A 21,179-nucleotide genomic window follows, 5' to 3' on the forward strand; every position below is an offset into this window, starting at 1 on the left:
ATTTTGGTATTTGAAGCAGCAAAACTTTGTAAGGTGGTGTGAAACGCTGTCAGATAGTTATAGGTTACAGTGTGGGGTGAGACAGGGGGGAATAACTTCACCTAAGCTATTTAATTTTTATATGAATGATTTAATTTTGGAGCTCAGCTGCAAGCGGGTCAGTTGCTGGATTGTCAAAATCAATCAAAATCAAAGTATACTTTTAAGTATTCAAGTGGGCTTTTACAAGCACTTTTGAATCGTCATTTAACAATTAAGTGAAGCTACCACCGGTTCGGATGATGACGTGTGTATCAATAATCTGAGTTAGGCAGATGATATGGTGCTGCTGGGTCCGACAGTTGGATCAATAAGAACCCTTCTAAAAATTTGTGAACAATATGCAACAAACCATGGCCTTATCTATAATGTAAAGAAGAATGAATATATGGTCTTTGTGGTCCGCGGAAGAGTAATGAACTATGAACCGGTGTTAAAATTAAACAGTGTACAGTTAAATCTTTTTAAATATCTGGGTCATTACATTTCCGCGGATCTCAAAGACAACGCAGACATAGAGCGGGAACGTAGGGCACTAGCCGCCAGATGTAACATGCTGGCCCACAGGTTTGCGCACTGTAGTGAGCAAGCTAAGATAACACTGTTTAAGTCGTACTGTCAAACTTTCTATAGGTGTGCCATGTGGACCAACTACAGTAAAAAGTCACTGAATGCACTAAAAGTGCAGTATAACAACGGGTTCAGGGTTTTCTTGGGACTGCGTCCGCAATGCTTACCGAAGCGAGTACCGATATCTTTTCCGCGATTTTAAGAAAGCGGAGCGCATCATTACTCAACAGAATACGGTGCAGTCCTAACAACATTCTGAAAATGTTCAGTGCCAAGCTTACCGAGCCAATGCTAGAGCATATTATTGTCGTAGTGGTGAGTCCAGTAAGCAGAATGAAATAGATATTCTTATGTTTTCATTTTATGTTTATCTATTAATTAATTAATTTATTTTTTTCATTGAATATTTTTTAGTATTAGTACACTAACATAGTTTTTAGGTTGCTGTTGTTACTAATTAGTGGACTGTAATTATACTTAGCTTCATCCTCGAGATTAGAGAACAATTGTAGTGTCACGCAGCGACTCGCTAATCATACACTATAGTTTAAAAAACATATTTTAAAAATAAAAATACAAAAACCTGTGTTTTTACAAATGTGCAAATTTTGTTTTCGTGTGGCAACACCGATTCTAGGACGTGGCGGTAGATTATACTACCAATATATTACTTTTTTCATAAAGTTAATTAAAATAAAGAAGAATGCCAAAGAGAAGTATTAACGACGACAGTGACGAGTACATTTGCCGTAAAATAAGAAAACTGGAGAAGATATTACGGAAACGTAAGAAACGTCCTCGTCGTATTTCTTCCAGCAGCAGCGAATCGGGGAACAACTGTCCCTCGCCGGTGCTGTCACAACTTGAAGGTACATAAATATATATGTATATATCATTATTAGTTTACTTTATACCAGAATATCTAATACTCAAAGTTAAAATTCTTTGAAAAGCCAATAAATTTATATTATAAAAGTTTAATAAGCCAATAAATTTTTTGATAATAATTGATCAAAAAGCAATTTGCAATAAACAGATTATTGTTTTTGCATTGTTCTTAAATGTACCTTTTCATAATTATAAAGTTATAATGTTATAAAGTAATGGGCTAGCTGACGCTAGTATTTGTCTAGTCACACGCGTCACTTTGTGACTCACTCGCTGACCTGGTGAATAATTTTGTAGTTACCTACACTAAATTTTAATTAAATTAAACAACTAACTATAATTACGAAATTAACAAATACATTGCATGGATTTTAGTCCTGCTTTGTAAATAAATTTGCTCTCGTAATTGGTCGCATAGCTTACCTAATCTATACGACATCAACAAAGTGCAAAATAATAAAATTTTCATATTTTATGCACTTCGTTCCAGATAGCCAAGAAACGGCTGTAACGCATCTGGAACCTAACGTTGAGCCCTTTGAACCAGCTCTTTCTGGTTCCGCGGAATGCAACTTGGATGATAATATCCTCGAATTATTGGGCGCGTCCCCGTCGAACTCCAAAACGTTCGGGGATAATATTCAGAAAGATATCGCACTTCGGTGGGAGCATATCGCAACCTCCGGGCTTACTAAAGAGGCCCGTAAGGAGCTTCTGAATAAACACCTTATACCTGGAAACTGTCCTAAGCTAGTTGCTCCGCTTTTAAACCCCGAAATAAAAGCTGCTTCTTCAGATACCCTGATAGGCAAGGACAGAGGCACTGAGTTTAAGCAGAATCAGATAGCATCTGTTATATCCTGTATTGGCGAGGCTCTCACAAAGATGTTCAATTCTGAATATAAAGAAACCTCTGTCATAAAACCACTCCTTGAGAGTGCTCAGCTGCTCTGTGATCTACAATTTAGTGAATCAATGAAAAGGAGAAGTATTATCTGTACATCTATCAAAAAAGATATAAAAAGTCAACTCTATGAGACCGAGATTGATACCTTTCTGTTTGGGGAACAGTTAGCCGATACACTCAAAGCTGCTAAAGCTATAAGCAAATCGGGCTCTGAAATTAAAGCACCCAGATCCAAAGTGCCTTCGCGAGTCCAATCTCGCAATTTAAACTCGAAACCTCCGCGGTCAAACAGCAGGCAGCCCGCTAAGAGGAGACAGGATCCTGCTACCTACTCGCAAGCACCAGCCGCATAACCGCAATTTGCTCCAATGCAGCGGCGACTGTGGCTAGCGTCTGCAGTAGTGCAGCCACCGCCGCAACTACTACCACCGCCGCCACCACCGCCGGCTCAGCTGCCACAGCAGCGTTACAGACGTCCTTACCAACGCTGTTAGATACGGTACGTTGTTCTGGCAGACTTAATCTATTTTATAATCAATGGTTACAGATAACTAGAGACCCAACTATATTGTCTCGGGTACAGGGTTATTCCATCCCTTTTTTCAAACCCGTAGTACAGAAGTACATTCTGAAAATGCCTCAATTAACAACCAATGAGATCATTCTTTATAAAAAAGCTATTAATGATCTATTAATATCTGGCGCCTTCTCCGAATGCTCACCGTGTGAAGGTCAAATTTATCCAGTTATTTTATTATAAAAAAGAAAAATGGTAATTCACGATTTATCTTAAACTTAAAAGGTCTTAATAAATTTATAAAAACCGACCACTTTAAGTTAGAAGACCTCAGAACCACTTTAAAACTTATCTACAAGGACTATTTCATGGCTTCTTTAGAACTTTACAACGCTTATTTTTTAATACATATTAATGAGTCGCACAAAAGATATTTGAGGTTCAAATGGCAAGACATGTTTTTTGAATTTAATGTCTTACCTTTCGGATTGAGCACAGCTCCCTATGTGTTCCCTAAATTACTATAACGCCGGTAGATAAAAATAAACACTGCCTTTGATATTAAACTTATTTAATCACTCTTTCACAACTGTATATGATAATGTATGTAACAAAAAGTAATCCGAATCACACACTGCCGCCTCTTTTATACAACTCTCCTCTCCTCTCCACAACGCACCTCCCGTCCTCGCCTCTCCTCGACAACAACTCCCCTCTCTAGTCAACACACCATCTCTTTTTCGTTACAGTCGGCCATCCTGAAACAATTGCACCGCAATTGGTGCAAACACAAAATTTTAGCTCTCAAATAAATCAATTAAATCATCCCTAGTAATTATTTCGTCATCGCTACTAGTCTCACTACACTCAGGGGCACTTCGATAGGTACGAAGAGAATCGGCTGCCACAATACCAGAGAACTTTTTATAACCACGCATGCCTTTTACACTTCTAATTTCGTAACGGGCATTATCCAAGACTTTTTGTACAATGTAAGGCCAAGAATAAAGTACTTGCAATTTATTATTCACGTTCTTAACTTCACCCCCTGAAGGTGCTTGTTTCCAGAGTACTAAATCCCCCTTTTTGAAAATTTTCTCAGGTTTATGGCATTTGTCATAATTTCGCTTCATATTTTCAGCTTGACGCTCTAAACGTTTTGATGCATTTTTACGTTTTACTCCTACAGATGTTGACTCTTCATTACCAATTAAATTCGGCATAAGTCTACCTTTATGACTAAACATAATTTCGTACGGATGATAACGTAGACTTTCATTAATTGTATTATTCATCCCCCATACAATGTCTTGCAGACATTCTGTCCACATATTAGGATCGACATTGCGAGTACGTAAGGCATCTAAAAGTGTACGATTGTACCGCTCGACTTGGCCATTGGCCCTGGGACAAGCTATGCGTTCAATGTGTGGTGAAATTGATGTTTCATTGAAAACTCCTTAAAAACTCTACTAGTAAAGGCTAAATTTCTATCGGATATTACTTTCTTAGGAAAACCAAATAAACTAAACATGTCCTTGAGGACTGTAACAGTCTCTACAGAATTAATCGTTCTAGTGGGACGAGCTAATAGAAATTTTGAAAATGAGTCAACGATCATTAAAATGTATTGATAGCCTTTTTTTGTCTTACAAAAGGGGCCAAGATGATCGATATGAACGAGTTCCATCGGAACACTAGGCTTAGGGATAGGGTGTAATTCACCACTTGGCTTTCCGTAATTACCTTTAGCATAAGCGTACTCTAATAATAATAATAATAATAATAATAAGCCTTTTATTTCCTTAACTTCAGTACAACGTTTACAAGTATGCTATATAAATTTACAAAAAAAAGAAAAGAAAAAAAAAGTTAAGGCCCCTAATGGGTATAGGCCTCCTCCAACATCTTCCAGGTTGTCCTTTGCTTTGCCTTTTCTGTCCAGTCCGGTCCTGCAATTTGTTTAATTTCATCGACCCAGCGTTCTCTGGGACGCCCTCTGGGTCTCTTGCCACTTGGTCCTGTCCAATTAGTAACCCGTTGTGTCCATCTCCCATCAGTCAATCTTGCCACGTGTCCAGCCCACTTCCATTTTAATCGTTTCATATGATGGAGTGTATCTAAAAATTTGGTTTTTTTGCGTATACTTTCTGATTTTTGTTTGTCTTTTAGCTTAATGTTGAGTATATTCCTTTCCATGGCACGTTGGGTCTTCTGTATTTTATCCCTTGTATTTTTGTTATATATCCATGTTTGTGATCCATATGATAGGCAGGGGAGCAAACATCCATCCATTACTTTCTTTTTTAGTGTTAAGGATAATTTTGATTTCAATATTTCTCTTAAGTTCCAAAACTTACTCCAGGTTATGTTTACTCTTCGATCTATCTCGTTTTTGTTTCTGGATTTGTCAAATGAGATGCTTTTTCCTAAGTAAATGTAGCTGCCTACATAGTCCAAGCTTTGTACGTTGTCGACTATTATCGGGGTTTGAAGTGAGTTGGTCATTATTTTTGTTTTTGATGTATTTATTTGTAATCCTATACTGTTGCTTATTTCGCATAGCTGTGATATCATTTCTTGCAATTGTTTACCTGATGTAGAGAAGAGGACTATGTCGTCAGCGAATCTAAGGTTGCTTAGGGTTTTTCCATTTATGTAGATACCTTTTCGCTCCCATTGTAGATCTTTCATTATATGTTGAAGAACGGATATAAAAATCGTAGATGATAGCGGGTCTCCCTGTTTCACGCCTCTACATATTTTTATTTTTGGCCCTATTCTATCAAGCTTCACGCGACTTGTACTTTTGCTATAGATATCTTTTAGGATGTTTATATAAGTTTTAGATGTACCTTGGTTTTCTAATGCTGGCCACAAGCTGTCGTGGGATATGGAGTCGAAAGCTTTTGCGTAATCTATAAAAGCTAGGTATAAAGGTTGCTGACGTTCCTGGTGTTTCTCGATAATTTGTTCTAAGGTGTGGATATGATCGATTGTACAAAAACCTTTTCGAAATCCTGCCTGTTCTATAGGTTGGTGTGATTCTATCTCTGACTCTATTCTTTTGTTCAAGCAGGCCGCAAATAATTTGTATATAGTAGGGAGTAGACTGATAGGACGGTAGTTATTCATATCTGATGGATCTCCCTTTTTATATAGCAATATTATTCTCGACTCTGTCCATTTCGCTGGAACTTTTTGTTCTACGAGAATTTTATTGAAAAGGTTTGTAAGAGTCCTAGCCAGTATGTATTTTCCTAGTTTAAGTGCTTCGTTCGGTATATTGTCATGTCCGGGGCTTTTATCTTGTTTAAGTTTGTCTATTTGTTTTATTATTTCGGGTTCTTCAAAAGATTTTACAATTGATGACGTCGTTGTATTGTCTAGTTGATATAGGTATTCATCGTTACTTGAATCACAATTTTTATAGCTGTACAGTTCTTTGTAGTATCCTGTAGCAGTCTCGACGATATCTGTTCGTGTTTGTATGTGTTTGTCAGATTTTTTTGATGATAGGTTTGGAATCCATTTTTTACTAGAATTTAATTGATTAAAGGCTTTTTTTTGGCTTCCGGTTTTTAGTAAGTTTGTTTCTATTATCCGCATTCTGTAGTTTTCGTAGTCTTTTTTTAATTTCTTATCTGTGGTCTTAAATAGGTTACTAAGTTCTTGTTTTTCTTCTCTGCTTTTTGGGTGTTTACGCTGTAGTTTTATTCGTTTATCTATTAAGTCTTTTGTTTCTGGTGATATAATGTTCTTTTTTTCTTTTTTATAGGTTATGTTATTCATACTTTGTGTGATAGCTAACTCTATTTTATTGTAGGAGGAGTCGATATCGTCATTTGTAAATTCAGTTATATTTTGTATTTTGTTTGTTAATGTGTTTAAGAATGTATTTATATTTTCCTCCCCTTGCAATATGTTCCGATGGCTTCCAAACTTTGCTCGGCCTTTCTTTTGTTTTTTAAAGTTTAGTGTTCCCCGTATTAGTTTATGGTCGCTAGCGAAAAGGTTGTTATATAATGTTTCTATGTTTAAGAATTTTTGGGGAGTATTACTGAGAATATAATCTATTTGGTTTTTAATATTGCCGTTTGGGCTAGCCCATGTCCATAACTTTTCTGCTTTTTTCTTAAATAATGTGTTTATTATCGTAAGTTTATTTTCTAGAGCAAACTCTAGTAGACGTTCTCCTCTATCGTTTCTGTTGCCAAAGCAGTATGGTCCCATTATTAAATTTTCGCCTTGCTTTCTTTGTCCTATTTTTGCATTTAGGTCTCCCATGACAATAATTATTCCATTGGCCAGGGTGTGGGCCGATTGTAGTTGTTTGTAGAAAGATATTATATCTTCTTCTGACGCTTCTTGAGTGGGGGCATATACTTGTATTAAAGATATTTTGGTTTCTTCGAATTGAAGATTTAATATACATACTCGTTCTGATATTCCGACGTAGTTCTCGATGTTTAGCTTATATTTCTTTTTTATCAAGAACCCTACTCCGTATAAACCTTTCGTTTCTCCTGTATAGCAAAAAATATGGTCATCAAGTTCTTCTATGCAGTTTCCGAATTTTCTAACTTCCGATAATCCAATAATGTCATATTTTATATTCTTTAATGAATTTGTAAGTAATATCATTCTTTGTGAGGATAAGAGCGATCTTACATTATATGTACATATTAAAAGTTTTTGCTGTGTTGGAGGGTTGTGGTCGTTAGTCCCCGCGGTGACCAGCCGTGTTGGAGACTTTCGTGAGGAGGCCGCATTTTGTCAATTTAATTTTGATCGTGACTGTGAGAGCACGATCGAGGTGTTACTTCTGTTCGGAGGTGCAGAAGGCAAGTCTTTATTCCGGTTTGAGGTTTTCACTATGTATTGTTGGATATTTGCATTTTGTCTTTTTGAAGGGTTTTTAATATTGTTCTTTTTTGAACCTTCAATTTTGTCTTCCGGTGACTCAGATAGGTTCCTTTTGTTAGCGTGCTGGGTTTGTTTTGATTTTTGATGTTCGTGATTTTCTTGGTCTTTAGGAATAATAATAAGTTTATTATATTTTAGAAAAGCTTTATGGCCTTTATTCCTTTCTTCGTGTAGTTGGGCACTTAATTTTTTACGCTCTTCTAATATTTCACGTGGAAAATCTTCTTTAATATAATATGATGTACCATTAAGTTTTCTCTTGTTTTTCATTATGTTTATTTTTATGCCCAGTGTAGAAAGGGTTACAAGAACAGGTCTTATTTTTCCATCATTTTTTAACCCTAGACGTTTCACTTCTTCTATGTTTGTTTCATTATATCTTAATCCCATATTTTGTTCTAAAATATCTAGTATTTTCTTCTGTAAATTAAAATAATTATTTTCGCCTTCTTCAATTCCAAAAAATATTAAATTTTTCTTTCTAATTTTTCGCTCTAATTGCTGTATGCGTTGGCTCTGGATATCCACGGTGTTTTGTAATGTATTGTATTTAATTTCTAAGTTTGCGAATTTTTCATCAATGTTATTATTTATAATTTGTGGGATACTTTGTTTCATATCTCTTAGCTCATTTGTTTGTTCCTCGAATTTTGACTGTAGATTTCTTATTAAAGTTGCAAGTTCTTCCATTTTTTATTTTAGTTTAAGATGATGTTTGTCTTTTTGTGTAAAACACGCCCTCTAATAGTAGTTGTTTGAAGTACGTTAATGTAGCCGATATTTCGATTTATCTGGTGCGCTAATTGGTTGCACTTCTCCTCTTTAGGTGGCGCTAGTACTAGTACAAAACATTAATTATTTCTTTATTTTTGTGTATTGTACAGTGCCACCTTGTGGTGAGTTCTTGGAGCACGTTTTAGCAAGGTGGTATAGATTTATTATCTAGCGGTTTCTTTAGACGTCGCTAGATGTCGCTGATGAGTACGATGATTTGTGTTTTTATATTCTTTGTGTTTTTTAGGTTATATCAGACAAATAAATTTAATAAATGCTAAAACACAGATTTCACGAGTTTAAGGAGAGATTGTTTATTTTATGTTGATGTTAAAATCACTGTTTTTAACTGTCTTTGTTTCATGTAGTGCACAGAATGAGTCCAAAAAGTCTCAACACTATTTTTACGAATTTTAGTAAACTATTGATGCCACTCGTCTCACTTTTACGCTCAGTCTTTGTATTGTCTCATGAAACACCATTTAAACGCAACTTAACACTTAAATTGTGGTTATTTTTATTTATTCTACTGTAAATATCACAGAGCCGAAAACTAACGTAACGCAAGCTAGCGCCCTCTCGTTTATCCTAAGCGTACTCTAAACAATGATTTATATACTTTTTAATAAAACGGGTCATTTTGGGAAACCAATAATCAGATTTAATTAATTCTTCGCACCGTTTAAAACCTACATGACCTATTTGGTCGTGAAACTTTTGCATGAACTTCCACCTAGCGAATGTCGGAACGACTAACCTATCCCCATTTAAAGTTATTCTATATAATCGGTCATTTTTAATTTTGTAATTATTTTTGATATCACTACATGGATTTCCTTCAGATAACTGCTTTATAATATTTTGTAACTTGTCATCTTGTAATTGTATTGTTAAATACCAATCATCGCTGGATATCATATTAACATTGACAATATTCACAAAGCATTTTAATTGATCAATATTATCTTGCATTGCTGCCTCAGTTGATGGATTACGGCTCAAGGCATCGACATGCTTCATACGATCTCCAGGTCTATATTCAATTAAAATATCAAATTCCTGAATCGTGAGCCACCAACGTGCTATACGAGGCACTAAATCTTTTCAACCGACTTCCAAAAGGAGGAGGTTATCAATTCGTCTGTATTTTTTTTTTTTTTTTTTTTTTTTTTTTTTTTTTTTTTTTTTATGTTTGTTACCTCATAACTTTTCACTGGGTGGACCGATTTTGATAATTTTTTTTTTGTTTGAAAGGTAGTGCTTCCCGTGGGGTCCCATTTTTTTTATTTTTTTTTCCGATGATGGTATCCATGTGAAAACGACATAAGTCTTAAATTTGCATTACGTATATACGCGACAAATAGGTGAATAACTGAAAATCACGTTAACCAATTTTGATAATTCTTTTTTTATTATAAAATATATACTTCAAGGTTAATTTGGTGAAAGTTTGGTAAGGTTCTGAGCACATGATCCATGACAAAGTAACGGAACGGAAGGGAACGAAACAATTCTGAGGAGCACGTTAGCGATACTCGGTCGAATCTTTTATTTATGGGTTATTTGAATATTTGAGTCACCTTCCGTAATGTGGTTATGTTTATGTAATTATCATAGTCGAATATTATAATCAACTAGCTACCCACCCCGGCTTCGCACGGGTGCAATACTGATACTAAATATACTACAGAATTTGTTTATATACAACATCACATCGCAAACTTCTAAAATTATCAGTGTTTCTTTACTATATTCTTCATGTATTATATAAACAAACCTTCCCCTTGAATCACACTATCTTTTAAAAAAAACCGCATCAAAATCCGTTGCGTCGATTTAAAGATATAGGGACAGAGAAAGCGACTTTGTTTTATACTATGTAGTGATGGAACTCCTATACGGCTCGCAGTTAGGGTGCGATATGGGGCAGAATTTCTTACTATCTTTAATCAAATTTTGTGTATGTGATGTGATGTCATATGATGTACGAAATATAGTTGGTCTTTTTCAAAGTTTTTTTGCTGAGTTCGATTACAGCTCTTTCGAGGGATCCTTGTAGTTTACGCCGCGTGACGTATTAAATCCGCATTTTCGAAAGTCTATTTTTGCTTTATTCGCAAGTTTCCTTTGAAATTGTCCTCGAAGTAGTTTCTGACTCATATAAACGGAACGCTTAATTTCCATATTAAAAAAAAAATAGTTAGTCAACATCAGCTTCACTTAAAATCAAAAAATAAATAAAATTTTAACAAAAAGAAAAACCGACTTCAAACAAAACACTATTTTAAAACAAATGAATATGCACGAAAAAGTAATAAAAATAATTGCGTATTCAACATATTTTTTAGAGTCTTCCTAAGTTAAATGAAATGAAAAATATTAGACTACTTAAAAGTCGATTAACGATTATATCATGTAGTTATAATTATTGTTATATTTGGAGTCGGTGTCAGCCAATAAAACCCTATAGTATATCTATCAAAAAACAATACGAGAATACTTTAACAAATATGTTTTTTACAAATTACCTTTTACACAATAATATACTGGATCAATCAAGGGGCTCGTATCGCTTCTTTCTTTTGATTGTTGGGGCAAGGGCACCGTGGCTGACACCGGCTCCAAATATAACAATAGTTATAACTACATGATATAATCGTTAATCGACTTTTAAGTAGTCTAATATTTTTCATTTCATTTAACTTAGGAAGACTCTAAAAAATATGTTGAATACGCAATTATTTTTATTACTTTTTCGTGCATATTCATTTGTTTTAAAATAGTGTTTTGTTTGAAGTCGGTTTTTCTTTTTGTTAAAATTTTATTTATTTCAATAAAGTGTATCTCACAGCGGAACAATCTGTAACTACTTTAACTGAATGTCCTAGTACATAAACTCGAAAATGTTTCAATGAATCCACAACCGCTAGAGTCTCTAATTCGTAACTATGATACATTGATTCTTCGCGCGAAGTTACTCTGCTAAAATAGAATACAGGCTTTAATTCTTTTTCGTTTTGGTACTGAAATAAAATACCGGCTATACCGTTTTTACTCGCGTCTGTATGAATTTCACAAGGCAAGGAGGGATCATATAAGGCAAGAACCGGTCGTGAACATAATTTTTGTTTTAATTCATTGAAACATTCGTTTTGTCTTTCATCCCATACCCATTCCGATGACTTCTTTGTCAAATCGGTTAATGGTTTTGCAATTATCGCGAATTTATTTATATATTTTCTAAAATAACTACATAACCCTAAGAACTGACGCAACTGATGTAAATTGGTAGGTTTAGGAAAATTAAATACCGCGTTTATTTTTTGGTTACCCGGCCTTATACCATCCGCACTAATTTCATGACCGAGAAATGATACACTAGATTTAAGAAATGCGCACTTTTTTATATTTAGCTTTAAATCAGCTTTTTTAATTGAATAAGAACTCTTTCCAGTAATTTTAGACCGTCTGGCACATTAGAAGTGGATAACAACATGTCATCCATAAAAGTAATAATTTCAAGACTACCCACAAGTTTAACTAATTTTTGAATAACGCGCATAAATACTGACGGTGCGTTGGCTAATCCAAATGGTACTCTCAGATATTCATATAGTCCGTCTGGTGTAACGAAAGCCGTCTTATGGATAGAGTCCGAATGAACTTTTATATGATGATAGCCAGAAAACAAGTCTAAACTCGTAAAACAATTTTTACCCGATAATTTAGACAATTGGTCATCAATGTGCGGCATAGGAAACCGATCCTTTATTGTAATTGCATTTAGATCCCTATAATCAACACATAGTCTATAATCACCGTTTTTCTTACGCACAAGTATAATTGGAGATGCATACTCTGAATTTGACTCCCTAACTATACCACCACTAACTAAGTCGTCAACTAATTTAGATACTACTTGTCTCTCTGAATGAGCTAATCTATAGGGTTTTCGAACTATTGGTTTACTAGTATTAAGTTCAATCCTCATTTCATCTAAATTTGTACAACCTATCTCTTCATTTGTACTAGCAAAACAATTTCTGTACGATTTTAATAGTTCAATTAACTCAACTTTATAATTTTCGTCAACATCTCCCACATCAATATTTGCCAATTCCTGATTAAATTTAATACTCATCTCACCTCTCCTCAAAATTAAATGACTTGAACTCACCTCTAAATTTGTTGTACACTTCTCGGCTCTGGCAATCGTCATCCCTTTTTTCCAAATAATGGAGTCCGATCCAATATTGCAGACCCTCACATAGCCGTCACCGTCCTTGAGTACTGTGCTCGCTATGGCGTACACAACTTTGCCCATGCTATATCGTCTCGGCTTCGTGCAATAGTTTCCTAAATCGGCTCCATTCACTTTTACCCTCACCAGGTTGTCGCCAATGGGTACAACTGTATCTTCTATTAATTCAACTCTGAAACAGCTCGCTTCATCACACATATCGATATTCATTAAGTCGTTAGGTATATTTGGAACTTTAGATAAGGTGACCCCGTACTTAGAAACGCTTAACATAACATCTTCCCTATTTATAATAGTTTGTCCAATTATTAAAACAAAATTTCCCAAATCAACATCGGTGACTACGGCAGAAGTTTTAATTATCTCGTTGTCTACTAAAAGATCAAACTCAACTTCTCCAATAGCACGAACAGAGCAATTATTAAAACCCTTTAAAACAGTGTTTGTTGGCTTTACCTTCAGTTTAAGTGCGTCTGATGCCTTCTTGTTGATAACATTTAGCTCGCTCCCTGTATCGATGTAAGCTTTCATGTGTACATCATTTACACGAACATTTTTCTTATATACGTCGTTTAAATTTGATAATAGCTGTACCTTTTTATAAGTTACCTGTTCACCATCGGCAGTGCACGTGCTCGCCACATGACCTAGTTTACCACATCTAAAACATCTACGTTTATCAGGCAACTTACAGGTAGTCGCAACGTGTCCTATCTCATTGCAGCGATAGCAGACCGGTGTTTTTCTCGTATTGGTATTTTCCAACTGGCTGGTAGACCCTTCAGCGTTTAAAGCTTTCGAAAGCCCAACAGCTTTGACAGGAAAGTTTTGCGTTCTCTGTGAATTGTTTTGATAAGAATCAAAGGCACATAGAAAACCTTCATACAGCTCGTCTGGAGTATGACACTGAAATGCTTGTGCATTTGCTCGAAGTTCTTGAGGCAGCCCACGCACAATGCAGGATACAGCGGCTTGATCGCTCAATTGGCACCTGTAGCACATGGCTAACTTTTCCTGAAAATACTTAGTCATAGATTCAGTTGGGAGTTTCTTTCTAGACATAAGCTCATCTAACAAAGATGCGTAATCATGATGACGTGGAAAAGCCCTTATAATCATAGATTTCCATTCTTCCCACGAATAATCATACGAATCCAATCTATTAAACCATTGTCTAGCCTGTCCTTGTAGCTTTGATATCAATATAAATGATTTAGTTTCGTCATTCCAATGATAAATTACGCCTAATTGCTCAATTTTCTTAATCCAACTTTTTATATTTAAATCACGATTATCAGGATCGTAATCAGGAACTATTTTTTCTGTATTTTGTAATTTTGTAGATCTAATATTTAACTCACTATTGAAACATTGATTTACTGCTTTATCTACCCTCTTTTTTATCAATTCTTTAACAGGCATAGATTTCTTACTGGATTCACTTACTTGTGAGTCGCGGTGCCTTTTTATTCGTAAAGAATATCCTGGGGTCTCGCGGGTTCTCTTCATTTTGCGGTAATCCCTCTTCTGATATATAACGCCGGTAGATAAAAATAAACACTGCCTTTGATATTAAACTTATTTAATCACTCTTTCACAACTGTATATGATAATGTATGTAACAAGAAGTAATCCGAATCACACACTGCCGCCTCTTTTATACAACTCTCCTCTCCTCTCCACAACGCACCTCCCGTCCTCGCCTCTCCTCGACAACAACTCCCCTCTCTAGTCAACACACCATCTCTTTTTCGTTACATTACTCAAGCCAGTCATGTCACTACTAAGGTCATTAGGCTTCCTGTCAACTATTTACTTAGATGACGTCTGTTGTATAGCACCTACATATCAAGAATTCGTGGATAATATAATCCACACCAGAAGTTTATTTTAATCCCTTGGTTTCATTATCAATGAGGAGAAAAGTTGTTTTACACCCTCTAATAGATGTACCTATCTAGGTTTCATAATTGACACAACAAACTTTTACATATGCCTAACCGACGCAAAAAGAAATAACATATTAACAGAGCTTATTAGACTAAGTCGTTTAGAGCGATGCTCTATACGATATTTTGCTCGCGATGTCGGTCTACTTGCATCCGCTTGTCCTGGCGTACAGTATGGCTGGCTCTATACAAAACAGATCATCATCATCAACAGCCTATTTTTGTCCACTGTTGGACATAGGCCTCTCCCAGTGCACGCCACTGTGGTCTTTCTCCGGCTACTCGCATCCAGCTCCTGCCTGCCGCCTTGCGTATATCGTCACTCCACCGTGCCTGAGGACGTCCTACACTACGTTTGCCGAGACGCGGTCTCCACTCTAGAACACGTTTTCCCCAACGGTTGTCGGTTCTACGACAAATATGAACAGCCCACTGCCACTTCAGCTTACTAATCCGGTGGGCTATGTCGATGACTTTGGTTCTTTGACGGATAACCTCATTTCTGATGCGATCCCTCAAAGAAACGCCGAGCATAGCCCTTTCCATAGCACGCTGAGCGACTTTAAGTTGGTGGACCAGCCTTGTCGTGAGTGTCCACGTTTCGGCTCCGTATGTCATGACGGGTAGGACGCACTGATTGAAGACTTTCGTCTTAAGGCACTGTGGGATCGACGATGTTAGGATTCGACGTAACTTCCCAAACGCTGCCCAACCCAGCTGAATTCTTCTATTCACCTCGTCCTCAAGGTTGTTTCTACCTAATCGCAGAGTCTGCCCGAGGTAGACATATTTTTGAAAAACTTCGAGAACGGTACCGTGTATCGTAGTCGGTTCCGGTAGAACATGTTCATTCCAACAAAACAGATGGAAAGATGTAAATATCTTGCATTATTAAAGTCTAGTGATTATAATATTTACATGAATATACCAACGTACTTACAAAATGATATACATTGGTGGATAAAATCGATTAGAAATGCTATCAATCCCATAAGGGAAGATATTTACAAATTAGAGATTTTTACTGATGCCAGCAAAACTGGGTGGGGGGCAGTATGTGCCGGAAAGACTGCGAACGGTCAATGGAGCCCTCAAGAAGCAACCAAACATATAAATTTTCTTGAGTTATTAGCTGCCTATTTCGGTTTGAAGATATTTGCATCTAATTTGCGACGGCTCAGCACTAGAGGTGACTCTGTGACTGAGATGAAACATTATGTGTGCATTGTTCTCATGTAGATATCTCACTCACTCAGCATTCCGCTAAGACTGTTTATTGTTGAAATAAAACTAGCTATAACGGATTTGAATCGCGTATATTAATTATTTTTAACATCCCGACGTTTCGAGCACTTTACAGCGTTCGTGGTCAAGGGTAGACTAAGGTGACATTTGTCTATAAGAAGAACAAAGGAAATATTATTTACAACTACCGCCAACGATTTCTCAATTGGTATCTTGAGTAACGTTCCGGTTGCACGCAGAAGGCGCTGACTGTATCTTTAGGTCTTGCAGTCTGTTGGATTTGGGATTTTAAATTTTTAATAAGTGGATGGTGTTAGAAAGTCTCCAACCATCTTCTCTATTGATGTTCGGATGTTTTTGAATTTCAATAGCCACGCGTATCATTCTAGGAATGAATCTGTGTTCTTTAGCGAGGATCTGTGGTTTATCAAATCGAATAAAATGGTTAGGTTTATCCAAAGCATGTTCACAGACTGCAGACTTTGAAGAACGCCTATTTTTGACATCTCCTATGTGTTCCTTGACCCTGGTACCGATACTCCTCTTTGTTTGGCCTATGTAAGATAAACCACAATCACATTCGAGTTTATACACTCCCGCAGTTTGTAAAGGAATATTACTCTTGATAGGTCTCAAGAACTGGCTTACTTTCTTATGAGGCTTGTAAACGGTTTTAATCGAAGCTCGCTTCAAGATGTTGCCAATCCTGTCTGTAACTCCCTTCACATATGGAAGAAATGCAGGTTGTCGCTCAACTGTGGGTGGTTTGATACGGCTTCTGCGATGCTGGCGAGGCACGGGCAGCTTGTTCTGGTGGAGTGCAAGCTTGACCTGACGTAGCTCGTCCTCTAGGTGTTCAGCATCGCAGAGATGGTGGGCTCTCTGAAACAAAGATTTGCCAACGGTAGCTAACTGACTAGGGTGGTGGTGCGAGTCACCATTGAGGTATTTGTTGGTGTGTGTGGGTTTCCTATAAACTGTGTGACTTAATATTGTATTGTCAGGATTCTTGATAATAAGGATGTCAAGGAAAGCTAAAGAATTATTTGCCTCTAATTCCATAGTAAATTGAATGTTTTTATTTATAGAATTAAGATGTACTAAAAATGCAGATGTCAGATCACTAGGTAATATTGTGAAAGTGTCATCTACGTACCGTTTATAAAACCTTGGTGTTATTGGTCCGGAGCGAAGAGCCCTCTCCTCCAGGTCTTCCATGAATAAATCGGCGACCACGGGGGATACTGGAGAACCCATGGCTACCCCGTCAACTTGTACATAGAATTCATCATTCCACAATAAATAACCAGATGTGAGGCAGTGATGTAACAGCTCTGCATATTCACTAGGCATGTTGTGTGTCTGTAGCTTCCTCTTGACAATTTCGATGCAGTCTTGTATGGGTAAGCACGTAAACAATGACTGGACATCAAAACATCACACATAGTAGAGGGCGCTGACAGCGGTGACAGTTTTTTGCTACGATATAATATTTAATAATTAGAGAAAAATAATAAAACAAGTAATTGCGATATAAAAACTTTATTAAACTCATATACAGTGTATCTTAAAGTAGTGACAGTGTTATTAGAAACTATTTATATAGGGAAGTGTTATAAATTAACATCTAATAGCACGAAGTGACGGTCAGCTGTTTGCGTACCCACCTTATGCAAAGTGTAGCAGCTCACGTATATTTTCTGCACTATTCCTACGTTCACTAACAATTTTTCCTTAATAATAACTTTATAATTGGCGTCTAAAAACAAAACACGGTAACTGGATTAACACAGTAAAATGGCAAACAAATGTAATAGCTGTGGAAAGTTCCTTGCGTTGGCTGATACGGTAAAATGTGTTCGCTGTTCCTTTTTATTTCATCGGACTTGTGCTGTCAATAAAAGCCCCGATTCTAAGGCACCGAAATGGATATGCAAGAGCTGTAAGCCGAAGCCATGCTCACCTGCCTCGGTCACTGCCTCGATATCCATGAGTGGGACAAATGAGCCAGACACTGATTCCCCGTTATTGCTGACACTCAAGGAGGACGCAGAAGTTGCCAATACACTGTTGGAGCAAATCAAATTGCTACGCAATGAGCTGGTGGCGGTGACACATGAGGTGTCTTCCTTTCGACAGGAACTCATGTATCTAAAAAATACAATGTCGGAAGTAGGCAAGCGAGTCGACAGCATAGAGATACGACTGTCTCGGCTTGAGGAGACATCCACGTCGAATCCGAAAACCGGCCTCCTGGAGGAAATTGCGCATCTGAAGTCCGAGCTAAATGACCGTGATCAATCGTGCTTGACAAATGACGTCGAGATAACAGGCATAACGGAACGAGCAGGAGAGAATTTGCCGCATATTTTGGGGCTCGTAGCTTGCAAAATAGGCGTGCAAATTGATGAAAAGGATGTTGTTTACGTCGAACGCTCCGGCCCGCGACCGGCTCACGTGGAGAACAGTGAACGACTAAGGCCGCGCCCCATAGTCGTACGGCTGGCGCGTCGCGCGCTCCGCGAACAACTACTGCGCGCCGCACGCGTGCGCCGCGGGGCGGATTCATCGGGCTTCGAAATAGATAAGGAACCGAAGCGATTCTACATCAACGAGCGGCTGACGCGAGCAAACCGGTTCCTTTTCTTTAAAGCAAGGGAGGAGGGCCATAAGAACGGCTGGCGTTATGTATGGACCCGCGGGGGACGTATATATGCACGGCGTAGCAAGGAAACAGCAGCACACAGGATACGCTCGGAGGATGACTTAATGACGGTTTTTGGTCAAACGTCTATTTGAGTTTTAAATTTAACTATTTGTTTATGGACTCACAAATATTGTTTTTTGTTTTTTTAATTAGTTACTTTAACTACTTAAAAGCAATATTAAGTATAGACACTTTTTCTGTGCATTGGTTTAGGTACAGCTTGTATTATATTTTTCTTGGAATTAAATTCGAAAACTTTTTAAAACGCGTAACATCTAATATAAAATCAATAACAATTAAATTTAATCTATCTGCAATAATTCAAAGTAATGTTGTTATAGTCTGCTTTCAAATTTATGTTGAAACTTGTTCCTGCATATTGCATTCAATTTGCCATCAAGTAATTACACATATACATATATAATATATTTTGGTTCTAAATGATTAATCCACGACACTTAAAAGTTGGTTTTATAAGTCCTGGGTCTCTTGGGACTAATCATGAGGAACTCATTGTTACCGTAGAAAGACACAAAGTAGACATATTAGGCCTTAACGAGACGTGGTTAAAAGCAGGCGAAGACGGGCGTGCGCCTAACATTGCAGGTTATAATCTTCGACATATACCAAGGCCACCAGGGGTACGAGCGCGCGGTGGCGGAGTAGGATTTTATATAAGGCAGGGTTTAACCGTACGCACTCTTACTCATCCTCCCTCGTCCGTTGAGCAGATGTGGATAGGAATTAAAATCAAAGGCAAGCAAATCGTAATAGGTACAGCCTATAGACCTCCATGGTTAAGTGTGCATACATTCTTCGATGCCCTGTATGAGACTCTGAGTACGTTTACATGGCGCGATCATCTAATAATAATGGGCGATTTTAACATTAATTTTCTTAACAATAATCACGTTAATTACAATATGATCACTGATTTTTTATCTTTTTTTAACTTAACTCAACATGTTACTGAACCGACGCATTTTACAAACCATAGGGAGACCCTAATTGACTTAATTTGCTCAGATACAAGTATATGCCGGGTATGGGTTGATCATATTAGTACATTAAGTAGCCACTCTTTCATTTCTTGCGAGCTTAGTATCGACAAAGATGTATTTCACTCTAAAAGCATTTGTATTAGAAACATTAAAGCTATTGACTGGAATGAGTTGGATAGGAATCTAGCGTTAATTAATTGGGAGTGCATTGCTGAACTTGAAAATGTTAATGATATGGTGGAGGAATTTAACAAGATAGTGCTTCGTGTTTATAATACTTTAGCACCTCTTAAATGTATTAGCATCAAAAATCGGCAATACCCGTGGATCACCGCTACCATCAAGTTTATGATGAAACTTAGGGACAGTGCGCACACACGTGCAACTAAAAATAAAAGCGATGTTCATCTCAGTTACTATAAACAATTAAAGAATTTAGTGAATCAGGCAATAAAAAATGAAAAAAAGGCATACTTTGATATGTATGTGAATAAAAATATCAAAAATTCTCGGCTCTTATGGACGCATATAAAATATAATGTAAATATCAATAGGAAATGTGACATGCAGCTACCAGAACAATTACGTGATCCTAATAAAATAAATACCTTTTTTCTAACGGTTCCTGGCAAAAACTTTGTTCTCCAATCGGATATTGATTTCTTTCTAACGCATAAATTTGGACATTCAATATTTAATATAAATGTTGTTACAGAGACTGACATATTCAGACATATCAAGTCATTGCATACTAACGCCATCGGATCTGATGGCATCTCACTTGATATGTTATTACCTACGCTTCCTTATTCAATTCAATTAATTACAAAAATCATAAATAAATCAATAACGACTAGTATTTATCCTAATCAATGGCATAAGTCCATAATTAAGCCCATACCAAAGAACAGTAACCCTACAGAACTAAAGGATTTACGCCCTATTAGCATCCTGCCCTGATTGTCTAAAGTTCTTGAGAAAGTAGTTTGCAATCAATTAAGGGACTATCTCGAACTGAACAATATTTTGCCTTCAGAACAATCTGGGTTTAGAAAGAAAAGGAGTACTACAACCGCATTAGCTTATGTAGTGGACGATATCCTATCTGCTCAGGACAGGGGGAAGGCGACTATCCTTGTGCTTCTCGATTACTCGCGAGCTTTTGATACCATAAACACCACTCTATTACTTTCAAAATTAGCATACTATGGTTTTAGCTCAGAAGCTGTAGAGTGGTTCATAAGTTATATGTCCGATCGCACTCAATATGTAGAAATAGGACGTGAGGATGGTAATGCTGATAAATCTGTCTGTAGCCAGGTAAACAGGGGCGTACCGCAGGGATCCATCTTGGGCCCTATTCTTTTTATAATCTACATATCAGACATAGTAAAC

At 36.9% G+C, this 21,179-nt stretch overlaps 2 protein-coding genes across 2 annotated transcripts; one reads left to right on the plus strand and one right to left on the minus strand.

Moving 5' to 3' along the window:
- Positions 1–1,312: 1,312 nt before the first annotated feature.
- LOC124542648 lies at positions 1,313–2,757 on the plus strand. Its single transcript, XM_047120577.1, has 2 exons — positions 1,313–1,478; positions 1,988–2,757. The coding sequence occupies exons 1-2, from the start codon at positions 1,313–1,315 to the stop codon at positions 2,755–2,757; spliced, it is 936 nt and encodes a 311-aa protein (XP_046976533.1).
- Positions 2,758–3,505: 748 nt separating this feature from the next.
- LOC124542684 lies at positions 3,506–15,091 on the minus strand. Its single transcript, XM_047120609.1, has 2 exons — positions 12,799–15,091; positions 3,506–3,679 (listed from the first exon to the last, which is right to left on the minus strand). The coding sequence occupies exons 1-2, from the start codon at positions 14,389–14,391 to the stop codon at positions 3,665–3,667; spliced, it is 1,608 nt and encodes a 535-aa protein (XP_046976565.1). The 5' UTR covers positions 14,392–15,091; the 3' UTR covers positions 3,506–3,664.
- Positions 15,092–21,179: the final 6,088 nt, after the last annotated feature.

This window comes from Vanessa cardui, chromosome W (assembly GCF_905220365.1).
Source record: "Vanessa cardui chromosome W, ilVanCard2.1, whole genome shotgun sequence".
Taxonomy (NCBI): Eukaryota; Metazoa; Arthropoda; class Insecta; order Lepidoptera; family Nymphalidae; genus Vanessa; species Vanessa cardui.

What these genes read in the sequence shown, in the direction of transcription:
- LOC124542648 (XM_047120577.1), top strand. Translation starts at nt 1,313, where the DNA reads ATGCCAAAGAGAAGTATTAACGACGACAGTGACGAGTACATTTGCCGT. An exon ending in GGTGCTGTCACAACTTGAAG is followed by an intron (nt 1,479 to 1,987) that starts GTACATAAATAT and finishes ACTTCGTTCCAG; the next exon opens with ATAGCCAAGAAACGGCTGTA.
- LOC124542684 (XM_047120609.1), bottom strand. Translation starts at nt 14,391, where the DNA reads ATGAAGAGAACCCGCGAGACCCCAGGATATTCTTTACGAATAAAAAGG.